The sequence below is a fragment of the Euprymna scolopes genome, chromosome 19 (genome assembly GCF_053919585.1).
Source record: "Euprymna scolopes isolate OS-2025 chromosome 19, ASM5391958v1, whole genome shotgun sequence".
Taxonomy (NCBI): Eukaryota; Metazoa; Mollusca; class Cephalopoda; order Sepiida; family Sepiolidae; genus Euprymna; species Euprymna scolopes.
The window spans coordinates 140,134,357-140,161,880 of NC_136500.1; the positions used below are offsets into that span (position 1 = coordinate 140,134,357).

Sequence of the window (27,524 nt, forward strand, 5' to 3'; positions counted from 1 at the left end):
TGAGAACAGTAATCTGATGAATCCAAATAATACGAATAATGCGTTACTACTTATAAAGGTGAAAAGCAACTCGAGGATAAATGTTAGATGCCTCATGAGTATAGAATTAAGTAGCTCTTTATTTTTTATAGTGATTTTTTTTTTTAAACAAGATAGATAAATATATTTTGTTTGTTTACAGCAAGTAATCTCTTCATATTTATTGAAAAAACCGAAACTGTACACAGTTGTTGTTTTGACCTACATACAGTGAAAGAAATGGCAAATTATGACAACAATTACAAATTTAGCTCATCACCATCAATACTTTGTTACTAGTCAGGAGTATGTACGTCGGGGATGGGGGGTACAAGTGCTATGAGATCATCAGAACACATTCCATTAAAATATTTGCAAAACAAGTACAGGGAGCCAACAGTCATGGTGGGGCAAAGGTTTGAACGATAGAGCGGGACTTATTAGATTTGAGAGTTTTTTAGACCCTGCCTAAAAGTGAGAGACTAGTAATGGACGCATCCCTCGGCCTGTTCTACAAGTATTTTAATGGTGGATGCTCTGATGAACTACAAGCCCTTGTGCACCCTCGACATAAATATCCCTGACAAACAGCAAAATCCCACCCTTACACAGTAGAAATCCCTAGATGTAATTCAAGTCTTCTGCTCTAATAGTTTCTTCCCTAGAACTGCTAGAGTTTGGAATTCCCTTCTGGGTTCCTCCTTCCCTGACTGTACTGACATGCAGAAGATTAAGTGTAATGTGAACAGACATCTTGCTGCTCAACTCCCTACATAGTATCCCTGCAACTTATGTCCTTGATAGTAGCCCCCTATATCAAAGTAACACTGTGCCTTGTTTGGGGTGAAAATGCAATTAAAAATTTAAAAAAAAAAAAAAGATGTAGCAGCCCAGATGTGGCAACAATATTCCACGCATGTGCGAATTGTGGCTTTATAAAGATGCTCTTTGTTGCGCGTAAATTTCTAGCACGATAAAGATAGCAGCAGTCTTGGCAATGTTCTCAATGTGTTTGTTCTAATTCACGTTGTCAGTGAATTTTAAGCCGAGAAGTTTGAACAATTCCTATGACAAATAACACCCTATGTGATTTTTGGAATATGACATTTTCATTCCATGATGAGCACGCATATCAAAGATTCTTCCGTATTCTTGTTTAGGGTGAGCTCTGGACTTGCATCAAGAATATTCTGCCTATTTATTTTCCAAACAGCAATTAAAATTTTGAATATTTCAGTAGTGTGTCAGTTCTCCAACGACCCAGTGACCAGAAATAATTGAGATGGGACTTTAATGAAACAAAATCTATACTATTTTCGTAATGTGTCAGTTCAAGGATACAATTGAAAACAAAACCCTATATGAAGATCAAATCTCTACTTATTTGATGGAATGACATAAAGTGGTATCCATCTTCACTATGATTTAAGTTTAGTTGCGACAGACCATTGTAAAAAAAACATTCAATTCTATGCGTGTACTTGGACGGGGAGTCACCTTGTAGCAGAGAAGAAATCTATCTGCAAGAGTTAAGCTAATTTACATATCGACTCATGCAAATAGCATAAAACCGGATGACGTCAAAAAGGCAAATGATATATGCTATCTTACTATTTTTATGACGACGAACGGACCTTGCTAAAACCTCTTATCAAGGCTCAAAGGCGATTGAAGGATAAGGATTAAAATTCAAAACAAATACACAACATTGAATATTAACAGCACTTATCTTGCTTAAATTAAAAACAACTAAGTATGAATCCTTATAAAAAGGGTGTCAAACATTTTTGTCGATTCCATTATATTGTTGGCGAGTGGGAAGGATTAGCAATGGCAGGTCCAATCCGTATGACTCTTGAAAGTCCAACTGAACTAAAAGCAGGAGAAAAACAACTCGCACAGATGCTCAAAGTAGTTCAACAAATTGTAATCATACAACTAGACATCTAATTGGCTGATGAACAAATTACCGTGTGATACCTGTCTATTTCACATCAAAAGAAAATAGTATGTACAACATATGTAACAGCTACATTACCCCCTGCTTAAGATTACTCAAGTATTCTTGTCTAGTTATATCAAGAGAAAATAGTGTCAAAATATGTGACTTTTACAAGCCTATCAAAATTCAAAAGGTGAAACCTTTATAGCCATTTGACTACAAGGACATACACAGTTTAGAACATGATCACTTACTCCATAAATTTGCAGTTTCAAAAGTCAAGTCTTTTATGTGGCAGTGTATTGAATGCATTCGGCAAAGTCCAAAAAGATAACATTAATTTGGAAACTAAAATGAGAGTTTGACCAATCGATTACAGATAATAAATCTGCATTACAAGATTTTCTTTTTATAGATTTATGCGGATATGTAAAAAACACATTCAGATCTACAAGTTTCAAAATATTTTATCTTTTAATGTAGACGAGACATGTGGGTGTCAACCAGCAGTTCATGGGTCAGGGTGTTTATTCAAAATCTTTAGTCTGCAGAAAAATTGGGACATTTCTATGGGGTAAGCTGATGCATCTATTTCAGCAATTAATGGCCTCACTCGGACAATACAATTATATCTAAAACATTGTGGGAAGTTATCAGTTGCAGCTATGGTCTCAGAATCATGATGTGTACTTTCGCTAATGCAAATAGGTGAATTAGCTTACCCCATAACAGACATTATTTAAATTTTTATGATTTTAGAATCTGAATCTTCATGAGTAAAAAACTTATGACTGATACATATGTTCAAGACTAGTTGCTCTACCAAGGCTTGAAAGTTTAGTTTACCCTAGTATTTAACTAATAACTGAAGGGAAGATAGACGATTTGTAGTAGTTGCATGATGAACATTTCTCTTTTTTTTTTGTATTCACATGTAACCTCTTGCATAGTTATTCATATGTGGTTCATTTAGATAACACAGGCATGTCCGAACTTGCATAGCAATACATCAGACAATTAGAATACTTTATGCATGCATACCTTTCTACCAATTGCCACCCAGTCCTGCTTTTATGCCTATGACTTGGATGAGAGGGATTAAAATCCTTATAGTAATACATGCCAACCAAACCAACCTGTCTTACATTCTGGTGTTATTAACTCTCTTTGGGTCTCAGTCTGTGCTGATGAAATCTCTATAAAAATAAAATGAACTCATTTTTTCCCGTCCGATTTTGACATTAATAGGATTAAAAATCAAGATATTTCATGCAAATATAATATGCACAAACGGCAGAACAATATCTGAGGTGTGTTATAGGCTTATTATTTCTCATATTCCTCGATAATCTTAGATTTCTATACTTTTTCTGCTGAGAAGTCACGGCCAAAATCGGTTAAGATCAATGGAAGTGGTAAAATATTTTCTCTCTAATAAATTCCTCCTCCCCCTGCCACCACTTAACACCGTTTGGAGATCGTTCACAAGGAACAGTTGAGAAGAGAACACCGGTTTGGCTTCGTAGTTCTTTCATGTGAAGTTATTTAAAATCACTAAACTAAGCTGCAGTGCTCTGTGGCGTAATGGTTATCGTGCTGGACAATTCACATTATATTTTCACATTCGCGCCGACCTACCGTAGTCGTTTTTTTTTTTTTTTTCCTAAACAACTGGAATGGACTTTTCTTGGTGGCCGAACTGTTAACGTTGCAGATGTTTTTTTTTGTTTTTTTTTCACTTTATTTTCCTACTTTTACTCCTGACTCCGGGTTTGATCCTTCCTACTTACCTACCATAACATTTTTTAAAACTCCCCTCCCCCGTCCCGGAAACAAACACTTGGGCAACGCCGGGTACCCCCGCTAGTTGTTAAATAAAATTGACATAATTGTAGAGATGTTTGCCTTTTTTAAATGAAACCTTGAGACTCTTTTTTTCTTCTTCATTTCAAGGACAGTCAGATGAATACAGACACAGCAACATGATTATAAAATGGCTACCTTTGACAAGTACCCCATCATCATACCAACCTATTCAATACAAACAATAATTAAAATGTATACCACAGTAGCAGTGATATGATGGAGATCTGTTTCCTTTTGTATAATGTAATTATTCATGTAACGATTAGTTTGTGATTCGGTCAGTTAAAACAGGCATGTCTAAACTTCCCTCTCGTCCAAGTCATAGGCGTTGGTTTGGTTGGTTGGTTGTTTTACGACATATCAACCCTTTTCGGGTTATTTAATGCTGAATCCAAAGATTTTGAAGAAAAATTTTTTTAATAGAATATATTTATTGTTTTCACGTCGGTTTCTATTTAACCCATAGTTGGGACCCTAACAGATACTACCACTCCGGGTCAGAGTGGACCTGGGAGCAATGGTAATTAAAGGGTGGCTCCACACTCCCCAAAGCCCACAAGCTGGGGCCTCACCACTGGATATAGTTTAAGGTCATATCCAGGACCCCCATTGAGGGACATTTACCCTTTGCAGGGGGGCAGTCGGCGTATTCTAATGCCCCACCGACAGGGCTGTCATAGGCGTAAAAGCAGGACTGGGTGGCAATTGGTAGAAAGGTGTGCATGTATAAAGTGTTCTAATTGTCTAATTTTCTTTTAGTTAGTTTGGTTTTCTTATGGAATGATCATCTTTAGTTAACTATTATGTGCAATTATATTCATGCAGACTAGCAGGACCTGTGGAAATTCCACAGCAGACTCATTCATATGTAATATATTGATGTTGGCATTCTGTAGATCTTCAGTGTAAATGGAGATGCTCTGATATTATTGTAGCTTTTTTTGTTGTTAAAATTGCAAAAGTATTTATCTAAGCAAACATGAATGCCTGGTAAAGCCCAGTCGTAAAGTACGCTTAAATATGGTATTTTAATTCTTGCAGATTTCGTATATATTATTATAGAGTTAATGTTCTATCGATTTTTATATATCATAAAGTTGCGATTTCAAAAAAAAAAAAAAATATATATATATATATATATATATACATCTGTGTGACTTGGGTGTATCAGCTGGAATCTAAACTGAAATAAAAACTTATGAAAAAATGTATATATATATATATATATATATATATATAACTTGAGTTCCTTCAGCCATAATCAAAACCGAAACTGAAACCAAAACTTATGAAGAATTCTTTGTAAAATTATTTATGAAAAAAAAAAATCGATTACTGGAGTGCCATCAGTTATAATAGAAAGCAAAACCAAAACTTAAGAATTCATTGTAAAATTATTTATGACAAGAAATAAAACATAACAATCAAACGATGCGGATGTAAGCGTGACACACAAAAGAACACACACGCTATCGTATTAATATATAGATATTCTACATGATTTATACTTGCATAATATTTGCGTAAAAAGGTTATAGTGAACACAAACCTCTTTCTATATATATTTATGTATGCGTATATATATTCTGCCTACCAAACTCCAGTCAGTTTTTGGTCTAGAGTCAAAAAAACTTAATATATAAGGTATTTGAACCCATGCAAAATTTTATATTTGGGTTTTAGCCGGGTAAAATTGTTGCAAAAGTGTGAAAATTAAAGAAATGGAATTTGTCAGGTGATGGTCGAACAATGGCATTACGAATATGCATGCGTAACGTAATAGCTATTGGTTCATGTTTCAATTTTTAGCCTTGCGGCAAACATGTTTCATAGCTTAGGCATTAATGCCAAAGGAAAAAGTAAATCATAAGCTAAATGTTTTGGTTTCGATTCTTGGTGGTGTCGCACGAGTCATTTTTTTTTTTACTTTTTTAAATCATTATTATATATTGGGTCCATATAATATAAAATAAAAAAGCGGTGTGCATATTTTTTGTATGTCTGGCAAAGGCTTGGGGCAGGCGGGGTCACTCATTCTTAGAACTTTTTATATATTCCTTAGATTATAATATTTCTGATTTATGAAACGAGGTCGCATCTATCTTTTATTTGAGCGACTTTTATATTTTTGCGCTATTTTTTACTCTCCGCATGTTTGTTTGGCTTTTCCGTATATAAGCGAAACTGAATCCATAGCAAAGGCACTTATGCCAGGGACGTCCAGAAAGCAATGAGGTTTGATCAATGTGGGCAAAACCCGTCATATCTGACAATTGCTATTCATTTGGACACTTCCCTTTTTATGGTGAGCTGGTTTTCCCCAACATCTTGGTGAGGAACAAATACGCAAAAACTGGCTTGCAGCCAAAGTTAAATGTATGATTTCATTTCACTATGGCGTGATGTTTGACCTCATTAAATTTGCACACCTGTCAATTAACTTTTTAATCGTTTGATTTCAACCATTCTCATTTCTCTGCCCTCTTAGCGTTGTGGTAAGATGTCAGGCTTTCTTTTTCGCCTTGGCCTCAAGGCTTTGGGTTTGAGCCTACCTACCTACCAAAACTTTTTTCTTTTTTTTACACTTCCAAACACCCGGGCAACGCCAGCCACCCACACTAGTATAATAATAAATACTAAATTTGCATTAATCAACATCCTAGTTAATATATAGATAAAATGTTGACTGCTTTGAAACATTTCCTTTCAAAAATGATTAATATAGCTTGTAAAATACTCAAGTATCAATTACAGTCACATTTATGATGACGTTTTTTAAATAAACACTCCACCCAACACACAAACTAAACAATTGAGATATTTTAGTGCCATTTAACCCATTACATAAGCCCTTCCCCGGTTTTGATTAGCATTTTTATAAACTATTAGCAGTTCAGTCCGGCCTTGCTTGGGCCCTATGTACTGTTCATAACTTGCCCTACGTGTGAATACAATTTATGTAAGATTTCAAATGTTTAGACCAAAATTTGTCTGAGTAATTTCGTAGAGACCACAAAGGTCAATTTTGTTAAACTTTGACCCTAATTGTGGCTCCTTAACATTTATTATTTTGGTCTCAAATCAAAATAAAATGTTTGATCCATGTCCAAGTTACTTACATCTAAAATTTCAAGTCTTTAGACACATTAGCGGAGGAATTTGGTAGAATCTGCAAACTTTGACTTTTTGGTAGCTAAATTTTAGCCCCAAAACTGATTAAAATGCTTGCCGCATGTCTGAATACCCACTATGTATAAATTTCAAATGTTTAGACCCAAAATTGGGTGAGTAGTTTGCTAGATGCAGCAAAGGTCAAATCTTTTGAACTTTGACCCCTTGACAGCTCAAATTTTCAACCCAAACCGATTAAAAAGCTTGCCCTATCTCTGAATATCCTTTATGTAAAATTACAGACTTGGCTGAGTAATTTGGTAGAGACCGCAGAGGTCAATTTTTTTTAACCTTGACCCCAATTTTGTACCATTAACATATATTGTTTTGGGCTCAAATCAAATTAAAAAGTTTAATCCATGTCCAAGTACCTACATGTAAAATTTCAAGTGTTTAGACCCAAAATTGTCGGAAGAGTTTGGTAGAGTTTTCAAAGGTCAAGTCGTTGAACTTTGACTCCTTGACAGCCAAATTTGTAGCTGAAAACCGATTAAAAAGATTTTCCCAAATCTCAATACCCCTTATGTCAAATCTTGAGTCTCTAGACCGAAAATTGACTGAGTTATTTGGTAGGGAAATGTACACGAACACACAGAGACATTTTCACTTTTATAGATACTAGCATGGGTGCCCGGCGTTGCCCGGTAGTTGGAGGTGTGTGTTGAGTAAAAAAAAGAAGTAGTAGTAGTAGGAAGGCAGGCTCGAACCCGTACTGCAAAGGAGGAAAAAAAATGGGAAAAAAAAACTGACATCTTTGCTGTTATGACCACCGGCAAACTGGAAGTGACATAGGTTTAAATTAAGGCTAGACAATGGAAAAGAGGGGATGACTTTTGAAAATATCGGTGAAAAAAGCGACCTCTCCCTGTCGAAAAGTGTCCAGTAGAGGGTGAAGAAATTAATGTTTTTAGCCAATTTTTTAATATTTGTCGCCTGAAGGGTCGAGCTTCAAAACGATACTGATCTTGTGAAAATCCGTCGGTTCTGTCGAAAGTTTTAGGTAGACATGCAAACATACGTTTATATATTAGTAACTCAAATTTTTGACCCAAATCGATTAAAAAGCTTGCACTAACTCTGAATACTCTTTATGTTAAATTTCAAATGTTTAGACCAGAAATTGTCTGAGTAATTTGGTAGAGACTGCAGCGGTAAACTCTTTTTAAATTTTGACCCCTATTATGGACCCTTAACATTTATTGTTTTGGGCTCAAACCAAGTTATTAAGTTAGATCCATGTCCAAGGAACCTATATCTAAAATTTTAATTGTTTCGACCCAAAATTGGCGGAGGAGTTTGGTAGAGTTCTCAAAAGTCAAATAGTTGAACTTTGACACCTTAACAGACAAATTTCTGGCCGAAAATGGATTACAAAGATTTTCCCAAATCTCATTACCCTATATATCAAATTTCGAGTCTGTAGACTGAAAATTGACAGAGTTATTGTGTAGGGAAATATACACACACACACACACACACACACACAAACAGACACTTTCACTTTTATAGATATAGATAACTAGCATTTCAGCCCGGCGTTGCCCGGGTATTTGGAGGTGTATGTTGAGCAAAAAAAAAAAAAAGGCGGTCAATTTTTTAAACTTTGACCTCTATCATGATCCCTTAAAATTTATTGTTTTGGGCTCAAGTCAAGTTATTAAGTTAGATCCATGTCCAAGGAATCTAGATCTAAAATTTCAAGTGTTTAGACCCACAATTGGCGGATGAGTTTGGTAGAGTTCTTAAAAGTCAAATCGTTGAACTTTGACCCCTTAATCGCCAAATTTCCGGCCGAAATCCGGTCACATCGATTTTCCCAAATCTCAGTACTCTGTATATCAAATTTCGAGTCTGTAGACTTAAAATTGACAAAGTTATTGCGTATGTAGACACACACACAGACACTTTTATAGATATATAGATTTAAGCTGTACTCCCTCCTCCTACTTCCCCCCAATAAACAATTGCAATTTTCATTTGATTAATTTACCGTCATACAAAATCCACATGTGCAGGCAAACTTTAAATCTTACGTAATTAAAACAAAATAAATTGTTTCAAACTTAAAATAGTTTCCTACGCTGTTAATAATATTCATCCATTTATTTGTTTATTTATTTATTATCGTTTACGTTTGAATTCAGATTCTCAAGCATGACATTGCACAGTTAAACACACTTTAAAAAATGCATTCATTTCTTGTTTTAAAAATAACAAATAAAATCCAATTACGCGCGCAAAGAGAAATTAATAAATTTCAGAGGCACAAAGATTTCAAAAAAATACACCCATACAAATTCTGCGGGGAAAAATCTTAAAATGTGTTTTGTTCGGCGGACGCAGTTGAAAGCATGCCACGTGACAAAGACGTGCACTTTTTAACCAATCAACGTTCAAAGAAAAGACTTCAAACCTTTTCCCAATTCGCCTGGGAACCTATCGAAAAATATATAAACGGTGAGCGAACTCTTCTCACTCACTCTTTGCTCTTATTAACGTCTGCGTAGCTACTTCCTTGCCAGCAAGACGAAACCCACCAATTTGCATGTACGCACGCATGGATAGAGAGAATAATTAACATATGGTTTCGTATTTCGTTTCATGCTTAGTGACTTCCGTTCCATATTTAGCTAAACAGAGTCCATTTCCAGCATCTTAACTTGTGAGTACTGAATTTTTGGATTTATCTAAAATGTGTGTAAAAAAAATTTTTTTAAACGATTAGGGAAAGGTTTCTGTTTATTTTAATTTTCATATCATTTTATTTTGCTAGGGATGGAGCATTCTACCGGATGCCACGCACAAAGACATTTACTTTCCTCTTTCTTTCTCATATCACACAGAAAAAGTAAGCCCGTTTTTTTGACTAAGAAAACAAAGAACATTCTCTGCTTTTTTCTTTCAATACAACTGTCTAAAATAACGTTCACATTTATAAGAATTATCTATCAAGACACACTTTTTGGACACTGAAAAATGATTCGTTTTTACTTGTTACTTTTGAGTAAATAAAGTTTATTTTACATATTTGATTTTTTTTATTATTTATGGAGGGAAAGACTTGAGTACTGTGACAACATACATCATGAACCTATGACGTCATGCAAAAGCCATAATGATTTTGTTAAGCTTTTATTTTAAGCTCTATAAGATTTTACTTTACTGCCTAAGATGTTGACAACCGTCTCGAGGTCCCTCCCATGAGTATCTGATGTCTTTCTAGAAATAATTCTGACTAGAACAATATCAGGGAAACCAAAGGATTCAGGCAATATGATGCGGAGTTGGTAAAACCTCAGATTGACGATCTCAAGACTTTGGTTTGGATGTCTGGTTATGATCTGTTTTAATTGGTGGGAATTTATTATTATGCAATTTTTTTTATTTATTTATTTTTTTTTTTTTTACATAGGCATCGCCACTTATCAAGGCCAAGAGGCCACTCAAGGATAATATTCTCCATTTCTAAAAGTGATAAAAACATGTGATAACTCGAAATGAAACAAATTACATCTACCAAAAAAATGATGATTGATGGGAAAAAAAAAAACTTTTTATACAAGACTAACATTTCAGCCCGGCGTTGCCCGGGTGTTTTGAGGTGTATGTTGAGCAGTCAATTTTTTTTTTAACTTTGACCCCTATTATGACCCCTTAACATTTATTGTTTTGGGCTCAAACCAAGTTAGATTCATGTCCAAGGAACCTATATCTAAAATTTCAAGTGTTTAGACCCAAAATTTGCCGAGGAGTTTGGTATAGTTCTCAAAGGTCAAATCGTTGAACTCTGACCCCATAACAGTCAAATTTCTGGCCAAAAGAAGATTACAAAAACTTTTTCAAATCTCAGTACCCTGTATATCAAATTCGGAGTCTGTAGACTGAAAATTGACAGAGATATTGTGTAGGGAAATGTACACAGACAGACAGTCAAGCACACACACACACACACAAACACACACACACACACACACAGACACACACACACATTCACTTTTATAGATATAATAGATTGAAATTTTTGTATTGTTGAACCATTTAAGCCACCATTTAAAGAGCCTTTTAATTTAATATTTAAATACAAAATCCATGTAGATAAAAACAAAACAGATAAATGCATTCAAAGTTTAAAGTAAACTTTAACAAAATATTAGCTTCGAAGGAGAACGTTCAAATTGAATATTCATTGAAGAAATGAAAGATGGGGAAAAGGTATTAAATAGAACTGTTTATAAATGTACATTTTTTTTTTTTTGTTTAGATATCTTCCATCTGTTTTTTTTTTTTTGTGGAGAGGGGGGCTAAGTTTGATGAAAGTGTATTCAGCTGTTACAGTGAGGGCTGTTTTTCTCTTTACAAATTTCTGTGTTTTTTTTTTTTTTATTCTCTCTCTCTGGTTCATAAAGCTTGATCCGAAATAACTCCCTATTCTAAAATAACTATAATTTCTTCAAATGCTGTAGTATGTTTCTCATTTTGTGTGTGTGTGTGTGTGTGTGTTACTTAATGTGTGGTAATTAAATCTATGCTTTTGTTTTCTTTTCAGATCTGTTTTTAATCTTGAAGGGAGAATACGTGAAGTTATTAGTTCCATGCCACAAGAGTTCCTTGTGAAATCAGTTGATGTGATTCCTGGTTGACTTAAAAAGCTGGTGGCAAATGGTGGTTGCCATATTGAATTTTAAATAAAAGTCCATGTAATATACTTTCTTCTCATATTAATTAATTGGAGAAATTATACTTCAAAAATATATAGTTCTTTAAAAATAGGGAGTTACTTTTGGGGCATTCTATATATCCACTTGTAGGCTCAAAGAACAGTTAGCTATTCATATTATTATTTTTTGTGTAGAAACTTTATTAACTAGAAATTAATTTTATAACTATTTTTCTTTTTGAACGGAAGAATGCACAGAGCCTAAATGAGCACCAACCTTTTTAAACATTTTGTATTTGACAATCAAGGAATTGATATCCGGTTGAGAATGTACTTTAATTTACCAGTCTCCACACATTATACTATATATGCTCGTTCACCCAAGAAGAAAAATGAGATTCTACCTTTTTTAGACGATTACACGTAAAAAAGCCTGAAAAACTAGATGGTAAAAATAAAGAAACCAAAAACACTTTTTTAGACTTTTGAGTCGATATTGTTTAGATATACAGCCATCGAGGATAACCTGGATTCTGGATTTAATTATGTTATGTATTCTTCCTGTTGCAATATTTTGGAGCTATAATGGGGTAGATATTTATTTTCGTAAAATACAAAAAATATTTTAAGAAAAATTTGACACAAGGCCGAAAATGGGGGAGGGGGGAGGGCGGTCTTCTCTGTCTAAAGCTAACTAATCTAACCTAATTAGTTCCTACATTCACTCTACTTCCACCACAATACCACATTCATACTATACATCCATCAGCGTATACATCCTTCGTCATTCACCATAAGAACATCATACCATGATAAACTAATTAAAACCTATAAGAAAAAAGGGGGATTTGGGATATAAAAATTTTATAATACATGAAAAAAATGATATATGTACAATGTTAGTAATAAAAGACCCCCCTATTGCTAAACTGTGGCAGGTGCGCTGATTCGTCAGTCGAAAAGGTGATGCGGGTCCGAACGCTTTATTACAACACCTCTTACGAAAACTTCGAAAGGAGACCCGCATCTCTGGCGAATCGAGCGATCTGTCACCTAAATTGGGAAGGGAGCGGGGCTAAAAAAAAAGAAAGGGACAAACTTAAAAGGGGCCTAATGATCTCTATCACACGCTAATTAGGTTATGAACACAACAGCCTAGAAAATTGGTCTAATCTTGCCTACACCGTGACCTACTCTGGACTTTAAACGAGTCAGGGCTGACGTTCGTTTTTGTCACTCAAAATTCTTTACCTAAGGGACATCCAAGAACCAGTCAAGACTTGCTTCTCTCACCCGACACACACGCGCAACTGACACCCACCTTTCAACAAAGTCTGATGAAGAGAGTCTAACTCTCTCGGCCTTGATACGACTCCTCAAATGATAACGGAAGATTCGTATAAGGTCGAGGGGAGCGAAGTCCTCAGATCCGTAGACCACTCTCATACGTGTTTTCCAAATAACACCTCTCATAACTGCTAGCAAGGTCAAACAATTCTTTTCTAATCCTATCCGTTGTCGGAGCCCAATTGCTACATACATTGATAGGAACCAAAGTTAATGACGATATGTTCAGTATGCGAACCATGAGACCTGTAACAAACTCAATCAGCGGCACCACGATGCGACAGTAGACGAAGGCGTGACATAAAGTCTCGACCTCATCGCCACATCGCTTGCAAATAGGCGAAATTGCCAAGCCAGCTGAGTGAAGTCTCGTACCGACCCAGAGAGCATCCCGAATTACCAGCCAGGTCAAGGATACCTCGTCATTCGTGAGGCATCCCGACCCAGGCACCCAAGGCCAGATTGAGCGGAGCTGTCCCTTCGTCAAAGGGAGCCCCTCACCAATAACATCCCTTACGGATCCCCTCACTAGTACCCGATATAATGCCTTTCGGGACAACAGCAGAGCGTTGGAGAGGCTTTCCTTAACTCTTAAGAGGAACTTCAGCGCGCGCCGGCACTCGCGGTAGAAGGGGCATTCACCTCGGGGCAACCTGTGTGCCTCCCCCGGGACTCTTGCACCCCTCTCAAAGCCGGAAAGGCTTTCTTGGTGTCCTCCATCCAGAGGGCACCGTCTTCCCTATCTTGTGTGCACATTCGATCTAGGTAGTAGAGCCGTAATTGTGTGGAGCCGAATCTCCACGTTTAGCATACCTAGACCGCCTTCAGAAGGATGTAGGTAGCAGACATCGCGACAGACCATAGGGGCCCTTCCAAGCCATAAAAAGTTGAAAAGAGCCCTCTGCAGATAAAGCAGTGTATCTGACGGGATTGGAAGCACTGATAGACGATAAATGAAGATTGGGTAGATGTGGATATTACACACCTCCGCTCTCCCCTTTAATGAAAGGTTTCTACTGATCCACAGCGCAGCTGCGGATCGGACCGCTTTCAGAACCTCCAACCAATTTTTCTCCAGCTGGAGGTCAGGACCAAACCAGACGCCTCAGTATCTTGCAAGGCCCGTCGCTCCAACTAAATGGCCCCTGGAGGGGCATACCCCTCCAGGCACCAATGCGCAAACCCGAAGACTTGTCGCAGTTAATTTTGGCCCCTGTTACCGTTTCATACAATCTGATTTCTATACCGACGACGCTATAATGGGGTATGATCCCACACAGCCGGACGATTCTATTTATAAACGATGCTACTAAGAACTGACGAATCAAATTAATTCACGTTCTGCTACCAACCAATCAGAAACCAGAATTACTTCATAAATATTAAACCTTTTCTGGAGCAATTTTACATGTTCTTTTCCCGGGTTTCGACACGGTAAGAATATTTTGTTCTGTGGAACTGTCTACTACAAACAAGTCACCTCCCAGGACTTGTGTGTAACAGCGAACCATCTGAAACTGTTCTGAAACTCAAAATGGCTTACACTTCTAGACTTCCAGTGATACCATATGTCTTGTTCGGTTTGGCACTTTCATCAACACAATTTCACCAATGGATATTTTATTCTGGGGCAATGACTTATCATATTCTTATCATTTTCTTTCAGAGATAAAAGATGATCGTTATGCCATAATTCAATTTAAGTTTCTGTTAATTGAAGAGATTCTGTAACTTGATCCAACTTGGAAAATTAGGACAAAGGTCATCGACATCATGATTTCTTAGCAATAAACATGGATTCTAACCAGTTTGCAGTGTTAGAATATCTCGTCTCCTATCAGAAGAAATAATATATGTAAGTCGTCTGTCATTAACAGCCCTCTCAACATCAACAAGTATTGTCAGGAAATTGAAATAGTCCAATTTCTCCCTTTTTATAAGCGTTTTCAAGTATTGTTTGATTGTTTTAGTGGGCGTTATAAGTTACAAGAAATGAAACAAAAAAAATGCCTTCAACAAAACGAGACTTTCAAAAAGAAATTGAACCAAAGTTAAACATTAAAAAGTGCATGTGTTCCTCTGTGTTTCTGGAGCTTTCGTTTTTTGTTTTACTTGGGAAGTTACCACTTATCAAGGCCCGGAAGCCACTCTAGGATAAGGGTTAAATGTTAGGCAGCTAGTGAGACAACAAGGTCATAGTGAAACAGGTAGATTATCTAAGAGAACGGCTCAATAGGAATTTATTTACATTGGATCTGAAGATGACCATGTGTAATGCAGTCGATGACATGAATAGCACGATTAGCACAGGATGTCGTGGAGTGTAATGGAGATCAAATCGTTAAAACTCATCAAACTTTGTGACTCCACTCTGACATGTTGTGAACGCGTTGACTGCAAGTGCATCTGGTCGGAAATCACCCACAAACACCCCATCCCCCAAATTCAAAATGGAGGCAGCACACATGGTTAGACAGAGTTCAGTTCAAGTTTTAGAGTTTGCAGTCGTCAGTTATTCTGGAAGATGAGACTTCTCATGGAGGCAATGAGGTAGCAATGTATGGCAGATGAATCGATAGAGAAATTCCCACTCTCCTTCTAAGGATAGCCAGAGAAGAGGGGTGCAACTTTGACCGTGAAAAAAATAAAGTTCCAATTGTCCAGAGAAATGAGACTTGCGTCTGTTGTCATGAGCTTGTATTCCAAAGGAGCCGACACGATCAAGAGATGTGGAGACAAAATATAAAGGTACTTCTGCTTTGGTCTTATAGCCCCTCAAAAGGCTGATGTGCCGTAAAAATGAACATTGACTAAAACTAAGCAGTCACCTACCCCCCACCCACCCACAACAGATGTTATAGTCAACAGAGAAACAGACATGCGGTATTGCGTTCCACAGATGGACAGTTCTAGGAGAGAAACTCTGCTTATAGAATTTTCATTTAGTTTTAGTCACATATAAAGAATTACTGGGTGTTTACTATTATTCTCAAATAAATAAAAAACAATTGTTTTGTTTTAATATTGTTAAAAAAGAATACGACTCATCATTGAAAATCAGTCAGTTAAAAAAGGAACAAACAACTGAAAATAATGGGTATGACACAAGGTCAGTTTAATGTGAGTGAAAGGAAGGAGAACAATCTGGATGGTTGTAACGTTTGCCATGATCAGATTTACATCAGTTGTGGATTGGAGACAATAAAGTGCCTCGGACGACCGGTATTAAACCAATCACTTTCTCGAAGGAGGATATAATGCTTGGGATGTGATGTCCGAACAACAGGTGCTTCCCTCACTTCTGCTAATAATACAAATGTTTCACCAAAATAAACCATGTACCCTAGAAAGGGAGAGAGCTAAAATGTAGAATGTATTTCTAAGAATTAAATTTAGTCGCATTCGAGTTTGATTCTGGGAGGAGGGGTGCGGGACATGTCAAAATTAACCAAAAAAAAAAAAAAAAAAAAAAAGAATAAATGTAGACTGTTGTTTTTGTTTTTTAATTTATTTATTTATTTTAATGATAAAAAAGTCGGTTAAGTCCAAAAATTCAGTACACAAAGTTAAGACGCCAGAAGTGGACTCGGTTTAGCTAAAATATGGAACGGAAGTCACTAACCATGAAACAAAATATGTACCCAGCGTTGCCCAAGTGTTTGTAGGTGTGTGTGGTTGTTAATGAAAAGCTAAGAATAAGCGGGGGGACGGGGGGGACCCGGAGGGGGGTAATCAAAACATAAAAAAAAATAACGTAAGGCAAACGAACGATGTTAAATGTAAAAATCGACAAAACAAAAAAGAAAACAGAAAAACAAACGTTAAAACCAAAAACACGTGAAAAATGGCTTAAATAAGCCTGTTTCGGCATTAAAATTTTTAAAAATCAGTGGGTACCCGGGTGTTTTTGGGTGTGTGGTCGGGGGTGTTAATGAAAACCTAAGAATAAGCGAAGTAAAAAAAAAAAAACAGAAAAACAGAAAAACGAACGTTACATGAAAAATGGCTTAAATAACACTGATTCAATATTTAAATCAAAAAAAAAAAAAGACATCTCACACCACGATTCAAACCCAAAACGTTTAGATAATGACCCAATGCTCTAACCAACTGAGCTAACAAAACGTACATGAAATTTAGTCAGTTCTTCAACTATTTAAACTAAATCAGGTCATGACATCATCTGATGCATGTGTAGAACCAATCTCGTCATGAGAGGACGGTTTTTGTTGACCCCCCCCGTAGAAATATGTTGATTTCAGGGTGAAAAAATTAATGTTTTTAGCCAAATTTTTTATATTTGTCGGGCGAAGGATGGAGCTTCAATATGATACCAAGTTTATCAATTTTTGTTCTGCCTGTCGAAAGATTTTAGCGGACACACAAACACACATACATACATACACACATTTTCGCTTTTATATATATATTAGCGAGGGGTACCCGGCGTTGCCCGGGTGTTTTTCGGGGTATGTGAAAAAAAAACGAATATGTGAAAAAAAAAGAAGCCTTCACGACGCGCAGTTGGAAAATAGTAAAGTGTTTAAAAAAAAACAGGTGCGTGTTTTTGATTGACGTGACGGCGATAGGTATTCAGCAGTTATTTTGTGCGGGACAGTTTTGAATGAGGTGAATAAATCGGTTTCTTTGTTTTTAAAAATCCGCTCCCTGTTTATTAGGAGGAGCGAAATGAAAGCTACAGTCTGATATGACGAAGTCGACATTGAACAAACGTTACTTAGCTCTCTTGAGACAACTGGCTTTCGACCTGTGATTAGAGTCGAGTTTTGCTTTTTTTTATACCGAAAACTGAATGTAACGCGTGCCGATGCGGGAAATGTGGAATAATTAATGTTTGAAAGTCAATAAAATTAAATAGACAGGCGAGCTCCGTGGTACCCGGCGTTGCCCGGGTGTTTGTAGGTGTGAAAAAAACAGGTGCCCGTGAAAAAAAAAAGAAGCTTTTACGATGTGCAGTTGGAAAATAGTAAAGTGTGAAAAAAAAACAGGTGCTCGTTTTTGATTGACGTGACGGCGATAGGTATTCAGCAGTTAGCATTTTGTGCGGGACAGTTTTTAATGAGGTCAATATCAATAAATCGGTTTGTTTGTTTTCAAAAACCCGCTCCCCCGTCTGATATGACGAAGTCGACAAACGTTCACTGGCTCTGGGCCTGTTATTAGAGTCGAGTTTCACTTTTTTTTTACCGAAAACCGAATGTAACGCGTGCCGATGCGGGAAATGTGGAATAATTAACGTTTGAAAGTCAATAAAATTAAATAGACAGGCAAGCTCCGTGGGTAACTCTGAGATATTACAATTTATAGATGACATAAAAAATTTTAAGAAGTTGTGAAGCGAGCAAGCGCTTCTCTGAAAGAAGCCTTTTGTGGATATCGAGGAAAAGCATACATACATACACACATACATTTTCGCTTTTATATATATAGAAGATAGACTAGCGGGGGCACCCGCCGTTTCCCGGGTGTTTGGAGGTGTGAGTTGGTGGGGGAGGGGGATAGATTAATACAACCCTGTTAAAAAAAAAAAAAAAAAAAACGTTGGCCGGTTGTTTGGAGGTGTAAAAGAAAAAAAAAATAGTTTTAGTATAAAGGTAGGCTTGAACCCCGAATGTTTGACGCGGAAGTGGAAAGGAAATGGAAAAAAAAACCCTGCGACCTAACCATCTCAACCACAGGATGAATTGATAAGTGTGTTAAGTTGACGTTTATAAACCGAAATTAACAGGTGCGACAATGTCAAGTTGCGGAAGCAAGTTTCTGTTTTCCCCGCTACGCGGCGATCAAACAATAAAAAAAAACTAACGTAAGGCAAACAAACGATGAAAACAGAAAAACGAACACATGAAAAATGGCTTAAATAAACCTGTTTCGATATTAAAATTTAAAAAATCGGTGGGTACCCGAATGTTTTTAGGTGTCGCTAAGAATAAGCGAAGTAAAAAAAAAAAAAAAAGCAGAAAAATGAACGTTACGTGAAAAATGGCTTAAATAACACTGGTTCAATATTTAAATTTAAAAAAATCGAAAAAAAAAAAAAAAAAAAAAAAACATCTCACACCACGATTCGAACCCAAAACTTTTAGATAATGAACCAAGGCCTTAACCAACTGAGCTAACGCGACATACATGAAATTTGTTCGGTTTTTCAACTATTTAAAGTAAATCAGGTCATGACATCATCTGACGCATGCATGGAATCGGTCATTGTCAGGAGAGGACCGTTTTGTTGACCACCCCCCCCTGTCGAAAATTGTCGATTTCGGGGTGAAAAAGTTAACGTTTTTGGCCAATTTTTGAATATTTTTTGAGCAAAGGATGGAGCTTCGATGTGATACTGAGTTTGTGAATTTTTGTCGCGTGTTGAAAGTTTTTAGCAGACATCCAAACATACACACATACATTTTCGCTTTTATATATATAGATAGAAGATTATTTATGACAAAATTATGTGATAAAATTTGTGAAAGACATTCTATCTAAAAATTAAAAATATATATATTAAACAAAACTTTATTCATAGAAATGTAAAAAGATATTTTTTAAATTATTTCCATATGAATGTATCTTAAATATTAAAAAACATATTTATAGAAATATAAACTATGAAAGTTCAAATTACTTTTTTGAAATAAAATATTTCCATATGAATATATTTTAAATTATAACAAATATTTACAGAAATATGAAAACTAAAAGTTTATTATTTTTTGTTTTATAATAAAACAAGAAGTGTTTCCATAAGGTTTCGTATTTCGTTTCATGCTTAGTGACTTCCGTTCCATATTTAGCTAAACAGAGTTCATTTCAGGCGTCTTAATTTGTGAGTACTGAATTTTTGGATTCATCTAAAATGTGTGTAAAAAAATTTTTTTTTTAAAGATTAGGGAAAGGTTTCTCTTTATTTTAATTTTCATATTTTGTTTTGCTAGGGACGGAGCATTCTACCGGATGCCAGACATTCATCCATTATTACAGTAACTCAAACAGAGAGATCTTTCTAAGAGTCTAACTGTTCGTTTTAGTGCAATTAATTTCTTGCACTTGATTCACCGGGTATATTCGCCAGGAAGTTTTAGGAATCCTTTTTCAGGGGTCCGATTAAATTACTGGGATGATGGAGATGTTAAGATTTTAAAAATAATACTCCATTTGTGATTAATTTTGTCATTTTCAAATCGAATAATAAATAAAGGCAGCAAATCTTTACAATAATAAAAAATCTGTAACCACAAGAACAATATTACTTCATTGTCATGTCAAAAATAATAGTTTACACAAAAATTACGAAAATCCACCGAGTAGTTAAAAGTAATTCTTATGGAAAATTGGGGAAAATCGCATTTTTCATACATGTTTTAGAGTAAACTGTAAAGATTGCAGAAACAGGGGACATAAATCAGAAAGCATATTTTAGATTAGATAATAATGGCGTCCAACATTTGTAGCCAATAACGAAAGACTTTTTTTTTTTTTTTTTTTTTACTAAAAAACACAATAACAGTTGGTCTACTAGATTAACTTTCGCAATTTTTGGATTTATTACTATTTTGGACATGACAATTCAGTATGTAATATTTTCTTAACTTAAAAGGACATATTTAACAAAAAGCGATCTGTCACCTAAGCATAAAAAATTTTAAATCCTATTTCTTTTTTTTTAATTAATTTCAAAATTAAATCGCCCAGAATGCATTTCGGTTTCTTCATACACAAACGAGAGATTTTAATCTTTTATTAATAGTGAAAAATAAAATCAATTACGTTGTGATCTTTCGAAATTTGAAACCAATTTGGAAGCATTCAAATTGTCATTTAAACTGGTCTTAAAATGTCTAGCAAATTCTCATACATTAAAAGATTGAAAGTTTTGGAAAATCCAATAATTTTATCAACAGAGACTTTATCTTAACGAAATTAGTTATTGACTAAAAAAAATATAATATAATTAAAAAATTTAATCATTAAATAATTTCAGGTACTTGTCCAGAATCTTCCTTATATTAATAAATAAAGAGGAAAAAATTAAGAATTAAAAAAAAATGTCTGATATACGTATCTGTGATGAAACGGAAATATCATATGCCAAAAATCACGTAAATTGATCAAGTAGTTTTATTTTTAAATAAAAAAAACCCTAATTTATGAGTTTCTAAAGAGTAACTATTTCGCATGAAAAAAAATCTATTTAAAAATAAAAGATAACTCAACAATAATTCGTACTTACTAGATTGATGCTGTATTGCTGTAATGTCTACGAATTCCCATTAATTGCTTAAAATGATTTTCTTTATAAAAATAAAACTACTTTATCAATTTACGTAATTTTTGAAATATGATATTTTCGTTTCATCACAGGTACGTACATCAAACAGATTTTTCTTTATTTTTTTTAATATGTGGGGAATTCTGGACATGAACCAATACTTTTTTTTTTTTTTTTTTTTTTTTTTTTAATGAAAGTAAAAGCACTTTCGCCTAACGCCGGGTAGATACAGTTAATTGAATAATTGAATGAGAAATGTTTTTGACATTTTTCTAATTTACGAAATTATTTTTAACCCCCTTAAACAAAAATATTTTTTATGATCAAGTTTTCCGACTACGGTGAAAGTGCACTGGGGAGGAGGGGTGAGTGAGGGATTTACTTTAAAGAAGTTGAATACGGGGAGTTGAAAATAAGAAAATGCCTTTCGGAATAGACACCTCCAACCTCCCCATGTTAAGAACAGCTTTTGGAATAAACACCCCTAACCTCCCCATGTTAAGAACCATCTTTCGAAATAAACACCCTTTGGAGGTTGGACAACCAGTGCACTAGTGCAGTGGAGTGCAGTGGCAGTAGTGCAGTGGCAGTACACCTTAACTTCCGACTACTTTACTTTCAGTTTTTATGTGTTGATGACAATAACAAGTTTTGTGGGATTTTATTTGCCATATTTTAAATAAAGGATTATTATTATTATTATTATTATTATTATTATCACCTTTTCGTTTGAAATTATTAACAAGGTTGTTTTTTGTTTTTTTTATAAGTTCGTGTGCTTCTACAGAATTTGAACCAAACCAAACTGATTTTTGCAGAACTTAAATCTTAGCCTAGGATCTAAGAAACCTGGTGGGTGATGTTATTTTCTCTTCCCTGCACCATGCAACCTCTTTGCCACAGAAGAGGCGTTGCGAGTCCGTGTCTGCTCTGTCGTTATTTTCATGGCAAGTAAGTGCTCGACGGAACTTCAATCTATGTTCCCACCTCCCTTGCCAAACTTTCACACACAAAAAAAAAAAAACACTCAACTAGCTACAACCACTAGATATGGTTTTCCCCACTCTCTATCTGTGCCTAAATGTAAACACAGATCCCATGAACAAAGCTTCTTTCCCAGAACTGCCCGCCTTTGGAACACTTGTTCCGCTGGCTCTGGCATGCTTTCCAGTTGAACACAACATTGTGGCTTCTAATGTAAACAAGTTCCTGTTGAGCCGTTGGCCCGTTCTCCTAAAAAATGAAATTCTAGCTTTTACACCATCTGACCATCACCACCTTACATTCATTAACCTTTATTCTCGAGTGGCCTTCGGACCTTGATAAGTGGTGAATCCCAAGTAAAAAATAACAAAATAAATAATAAACAGTTCAGCTCAAATTCTGTTGAAATACCATTACTTGAGTGATTGAGTTATCCATAGGAATATTAACCGAAATGATGAAATTGACAGATAGCGTCCGAGGGCCTCCTATGGGTCACGTGACTTGTGTTTATGTAAAAACTAAACTACCGAATTGAATGAAACTGAAACGAAATAAATACATAATTTACAGCCTAACAAAATAACAAGAACAAAAAAAAAAACATCTTGTGGGAACTTTGACAAATAAAAAGTTGGTAAAAGAAATGTTGACAGTCAATGAAGGAGAAATCTTTCTAGACGGAGGCAATTTTTATTTTTTGTTCCAATCCAGAGTTCCTCTGTTGGGGGACCTGAATTTTCCTCGCATTAAAAAAGCAATCTTGTGTTTTATTCTGCCCTCGGGGGGGAAGGTAATCAAATAGGAACATTTTATTCGCAATTAAACTCTGAAATATGGTAAAAATAAAATAAATTATTATTTGTTTAGTTAATAATGATTTTTTTTAATTATTTATAAGAAAGCTAATATTTCAAATATCTTATAATTTACTGTTTATCTTATCTTATAATTTACTGTTTAAATAATAATAAAAAAAAAATTTAAGTGCGTGTTTTTACTTCTTTTTCTTTGTCCATCTGACACGGAAGAAGGTAGAAACGATTGTATATATTTATATTTCTTACCTTGAAATCATCTTTGGCCGTCGCCCGGTGAGAATTATGGATAAAATGTCGCAACAATTTTACCAAATCCTCTTCTACTATCTCCTTTCTCTTTGCCTGGCTCATCCTGGTTAGATTTACGAGGTGGTGGTTGGGCCATAGAAATCCATGGTTGTGCGAGACAAACAAAAACAAACAAGTAGTTTTCAGCGAAAAGAAGAGAATCTAATAATTCGCTCCCCTTTCGTTTGAACTAGCAGCAGCAGAATCATCATCATCATCATCATCATCGTAATAACCATCATTAAGAAATAATCATCATCATCATTAGACTAAGCAATTCTATTGCACACCCGCAAAAAAAAAAAAAAAAAACATTTTAAGGCGTCGCAAAATTCGCGTCTTCTCATTGGTTAATAATAAAACCATTCGATCAACAAGACGCAATTTGATTGGTCGAATTGATAGCACTCTCAAGTTCTATAAAAATAACTTAACATTTTATTAATTTTCTTGGTGCTTGTGTAGTATAATCGGCTTTAAAATGCATTGTTAAGTATGAACATTATTACGTACTTCATGTCGAAATTAGAAAAAGTTACGAAAAAATGATTGAGTACAAAAATAATTACAAGTAAAAATATTATTTTCGAATCAGTTTTTTGTATTGGTTGATGCTGAAGGGTTCTTACAAACTAGGGGAGGTAACTGCAATCAATGATTTTTTTTTTTTTTTTTTTTGACAAATCCGTCATTTCAAAATAGAAAATGGCGGATCGATAATATTTATGTTTTTGTTTGTTGTTTTTTTTTTTTTGTATTTTTGTTTGTTTTCTTTTTTTTTTTATAAAATATAGTTCTGTCAGATCTTCTGCACAATTAATTTTTCATACACAGAAGAGACGTAGCGAGCCTGTCATTGTTCTATCGTTACTTCCATGGCAGGTGCTCGTCTGAGCTCCATTCTCTGGTCCCCCCTCGCCAATCTTTCTCAAAAAACACCCGACTAGCTGAAACCACCGTCAATAATTTTCCCCACTCCCTATCTGTGCCTAAATCAAAACGTAGATACCATGAACAAAGCTTCTTTCTTAGAACTGCACGCCTGTGGAACTCTGTTCCGCTTGCCTGTTTCTCTCCCGACTTCAACCTGGATGTCTTCAAGTCCAACACAAACAAATTCCTGATGAACCGCCCCCCCCTAAGTAATAACACCTTACCAATTCTCCAATACTATTGCTACACTATCCCTTAGATTACTGTACACACAATAACCCTTATCCCTGAGTGGCCATTGGGCCTTGATAAGTGGTGAACTCCATGTAAAAAAAAAAACAAAAAAAAACACCATATCACCCCTTTACGGCTACTGTTTACATGCCATTCTCTCTTCAGCGGTTCCACGTTCTTCACTTCTGCAATGACTTCTTGTATCATGAGCAGCACTCCTTCGTCAATCCCATCCTCCCATCGGTCAATACCTGTCTGCCTGTTAATAAAGCTGCATGCTATTTGCAACCATGCAGCTATTCGGTAATAGCCAACCAACTTTCCGCATATTGAGAAAAGCTCTCTCTTGGTCAGGCCCTCCTTAATTTCAGGGATCTCATTTCCTCACCCAAACATCAACTTTCCTGCCTTATTCTGTTATAATCTCAATCCCAAAGCCATTCCGTTTTCTAATGATTTGGATGGTTTAGCTGTCAGTCCATACGTTTCTATATAATTCCTCACCCTTTCCACAGACACCATGGTCTCATCTACCAGCACATCATCAATGTAGAAGCAGGTAGCTCTCTAGCGGCAGCATTTTTGGCAAGCACAGTCTTAAGAATTGCTGTCATGATCTTTGGTGTAGAATTCAATCCAAATTTCGGTATGGTCAAACAATAAATATAACCTTTATACTCGACCAATTGATACCGCCATAGTTTTTCATTCACATGGATAGGTAGGCTGACTTTAGGTCTACGATTTTAGTTGATTGTTCTATTCTCATCCACTCTCTCATAGCTTCTTCACATCAATTCCATCTTTTGTGTGACTAGCCACACATTAATTCTTGGAAATCCAACACTGGCCTGACGTTTTTATTGGTAGGGTGAATCACAGCCATGATTGGCAGAATTCCTTCAACCTCCCCTGATCATGGGATCAGAATTTTTGTGTGGATTCACCTCTCCACTTTTTTTTTTTTTTTTTTTTTACAAGGGTGTCACCACTTATCAAGGCCCAGAGGCCACTCGAGGATAAGGGTTAATAGGTATACATTAGTCATTGTGATTTTAGCATAGTAAACAGTGGGAATTTTGTAACTTGGATTACTTAGGGGGACGATTCAATTAGAACTTGTTCACATTGGACTTTTTCTTTTTTTTTTTTTTCATAGGTATCAACTCATTATCAAGGCCAAGAGGCCACTCAAGGATAAGGGTTAAAGAGTGTACAGTAGAAATTGGACAATATAATAATCATTAGTAATGAAAATTTGTTAAATTTGATAACTTATATGGAACAACTCATCAAGAACTTATTTACGTTAGACTTGAAGGCAACCATATTGTAGTCAGCCGGAAAGCAGGAAAACGGAAGACAATTCCACAGGCATGCAGTTCTAAGAAAGAAGCTTTGTTCATGGAATCTACGTTTAGGTTTAGGCACAGATAAAGAGTGGGGGGAATTATTGATAGTGTTTACAGCTAGACGAGTGTTTCTTGCGAAAGTTTTGCGAGGGGGGACCATAGATTGAAGCTCAGTCGAACACTTTCCATGAAAATAACGATACATCAGAGACAAACTCGCCACTTGCTTTTCAAACTGTGGTTCTATCTCTCTTTTCAATGTTCTTTTGTAGCAGTTAACCATTGCCACTCTACAGTCCACTTGTCACCATCGAAATGGGCTCGAAAATCCTCATCCATGGCCAGGGTTTTGTCAATCGGACATTATTGCTATTAATTGAACTTCTTGGCATTCTCGGTACACACTGATTGCCAAATGTCACCAGGCCTTTAGCTATCGTAACTCCTCCCAGTCAGTCTATCACATCTAGACCCAGTACCATATTAATTCCTGCAATTAGCCTGTTCAGAACAATCACTCTGAGTCGCAGTGGTATGTTCCTTGCCATGAGCCCAGCATCTGCCTCTCCACAGCACCTCACCTCCCTGCCATCTACTGCTCAAATATTGCTTGCTCCATTCCATGAGTCGGTAACACTTGTAGTGATAAGCAGTTGAGCAGCCGGTATCGGCAAGGGCTCTAGCTCTCTTCCCATTGATAGTGATCACTATCTGGAGTAACAAGCCCTCGCACACCATCACAGTATCAAAGGGGTGACTACTGGCATAATAGCACCGCTTTACCTTTTCCCTGAAGCACAGAGCACTGCCTGCTAATGTACCCAACCTGGCCACACCGAAAACAGATAATGCCTGGTCGCGGCTCTTTACAGTCTCTTAGCAAGTGGGGTCCTTGACATCTAAAACATTCACCAGTAAATTTATGCCTTTGTCTCTCACCAACTGTTCCTCTTGGCTGGGATTGTTTGCCATAGAGACTGCAACTGTCCCCAGTTCAGCAAGATGCATCACCAGCACCCTGACATGCCTCAAAATCTCCTCCACCTCCATGGTTTCAATCTCACTCATTCGCTGCAGCTCCATGAAGATGCGGTCCGGAAAACCACTCACGAAAGTCATGGTTTTCTCAAGGCTGCACCCTATATATCCAGCCAATCCTGCTAAATGCAACTTTTTTAAGCTTATTGTATGCCTCAAAAGCACCCTCCGAAAACGCAGTCTTTAATCTACTCTTGATATTCGCAGTGATGGTCTGGGGAATTTCTCCCATTTCCAGGTAGACCGCGAGTGCATTCCCTTCCAAATACATTGGAATCAACGTTGCTACGTCTTTGATCTTTTGAAGCTTTGCAACTAACTTCAGTTTGTTAAGCCAGGTGAACCACATCTCCTTCTCCAGTAAATGGCCTGATGATGTCGCTGCTTAGTCTTATTTGGTCGTCCATCTCTGCCAAAATAGCTTGTAAATTCCTCCTAACTTCAATGTCCAAAATAAAAAAAAAAATTTTTAAACTGTCCCCACCACTCTGCTGTCTAATTTCTTCCAACTGCAAAAACACAAACATCTGCTCACATGACTCGCTCCTTCTGTCACCAAATCCTAAATTGCTGAGTCAGGCTTTTA

At 36.1% G+C, this 27,524-nt stretch overlaps 2 protein-coding genes across 4 annotated transcripts in view; one reads left to right on the forward strand and one right to left on the reverse strand.

Moving 5' to 3' along the window:
- LOC145240005 (phosphatidylinositol-3,5-bisphosphate 3-phosphatase MTMR14-like) overlaps positions 1 to 23,582 on the reverse strand; it is a gene marked incomplete in the record, with an annotated part of 148,228 nt that extends 124,646 nt beyond the window's left edge. The window contains 1 exon segment of the mRNA XM_080103598.1: positions 23,340 to 23,582. Coding sequence (XP_079959724.1) covers positions 23,340 to 23,444 — 105 coding nt within the window.
- Positions 1 to 27,524, forward strand: part of LOC145240006 (mitochondrial tRNA-specific 2-thiouridylase 1-like) — a 194,623-nt gene that overhangs the window by 118,189 nt on the left and 48,910 nt on the right. Inside the window, exon 2 of one of the 3 annotated variants that reach the window (XM_080103601.1) lies at positions 11,544 to 11,694. The exons of 1 other annotated variant lie outside the window; for it this stretch is intronic. The gene's annotated coding sequence lies outside the window, so the exon portion shown is untranslated. Of the gene's footprint in view, positions 1 to 11,543; positions 11,695 to 27,524 lie in introns of those variants that run through there. One more of the 3 variants, XM_080103602.1, reaches the window with a different exon arrangement.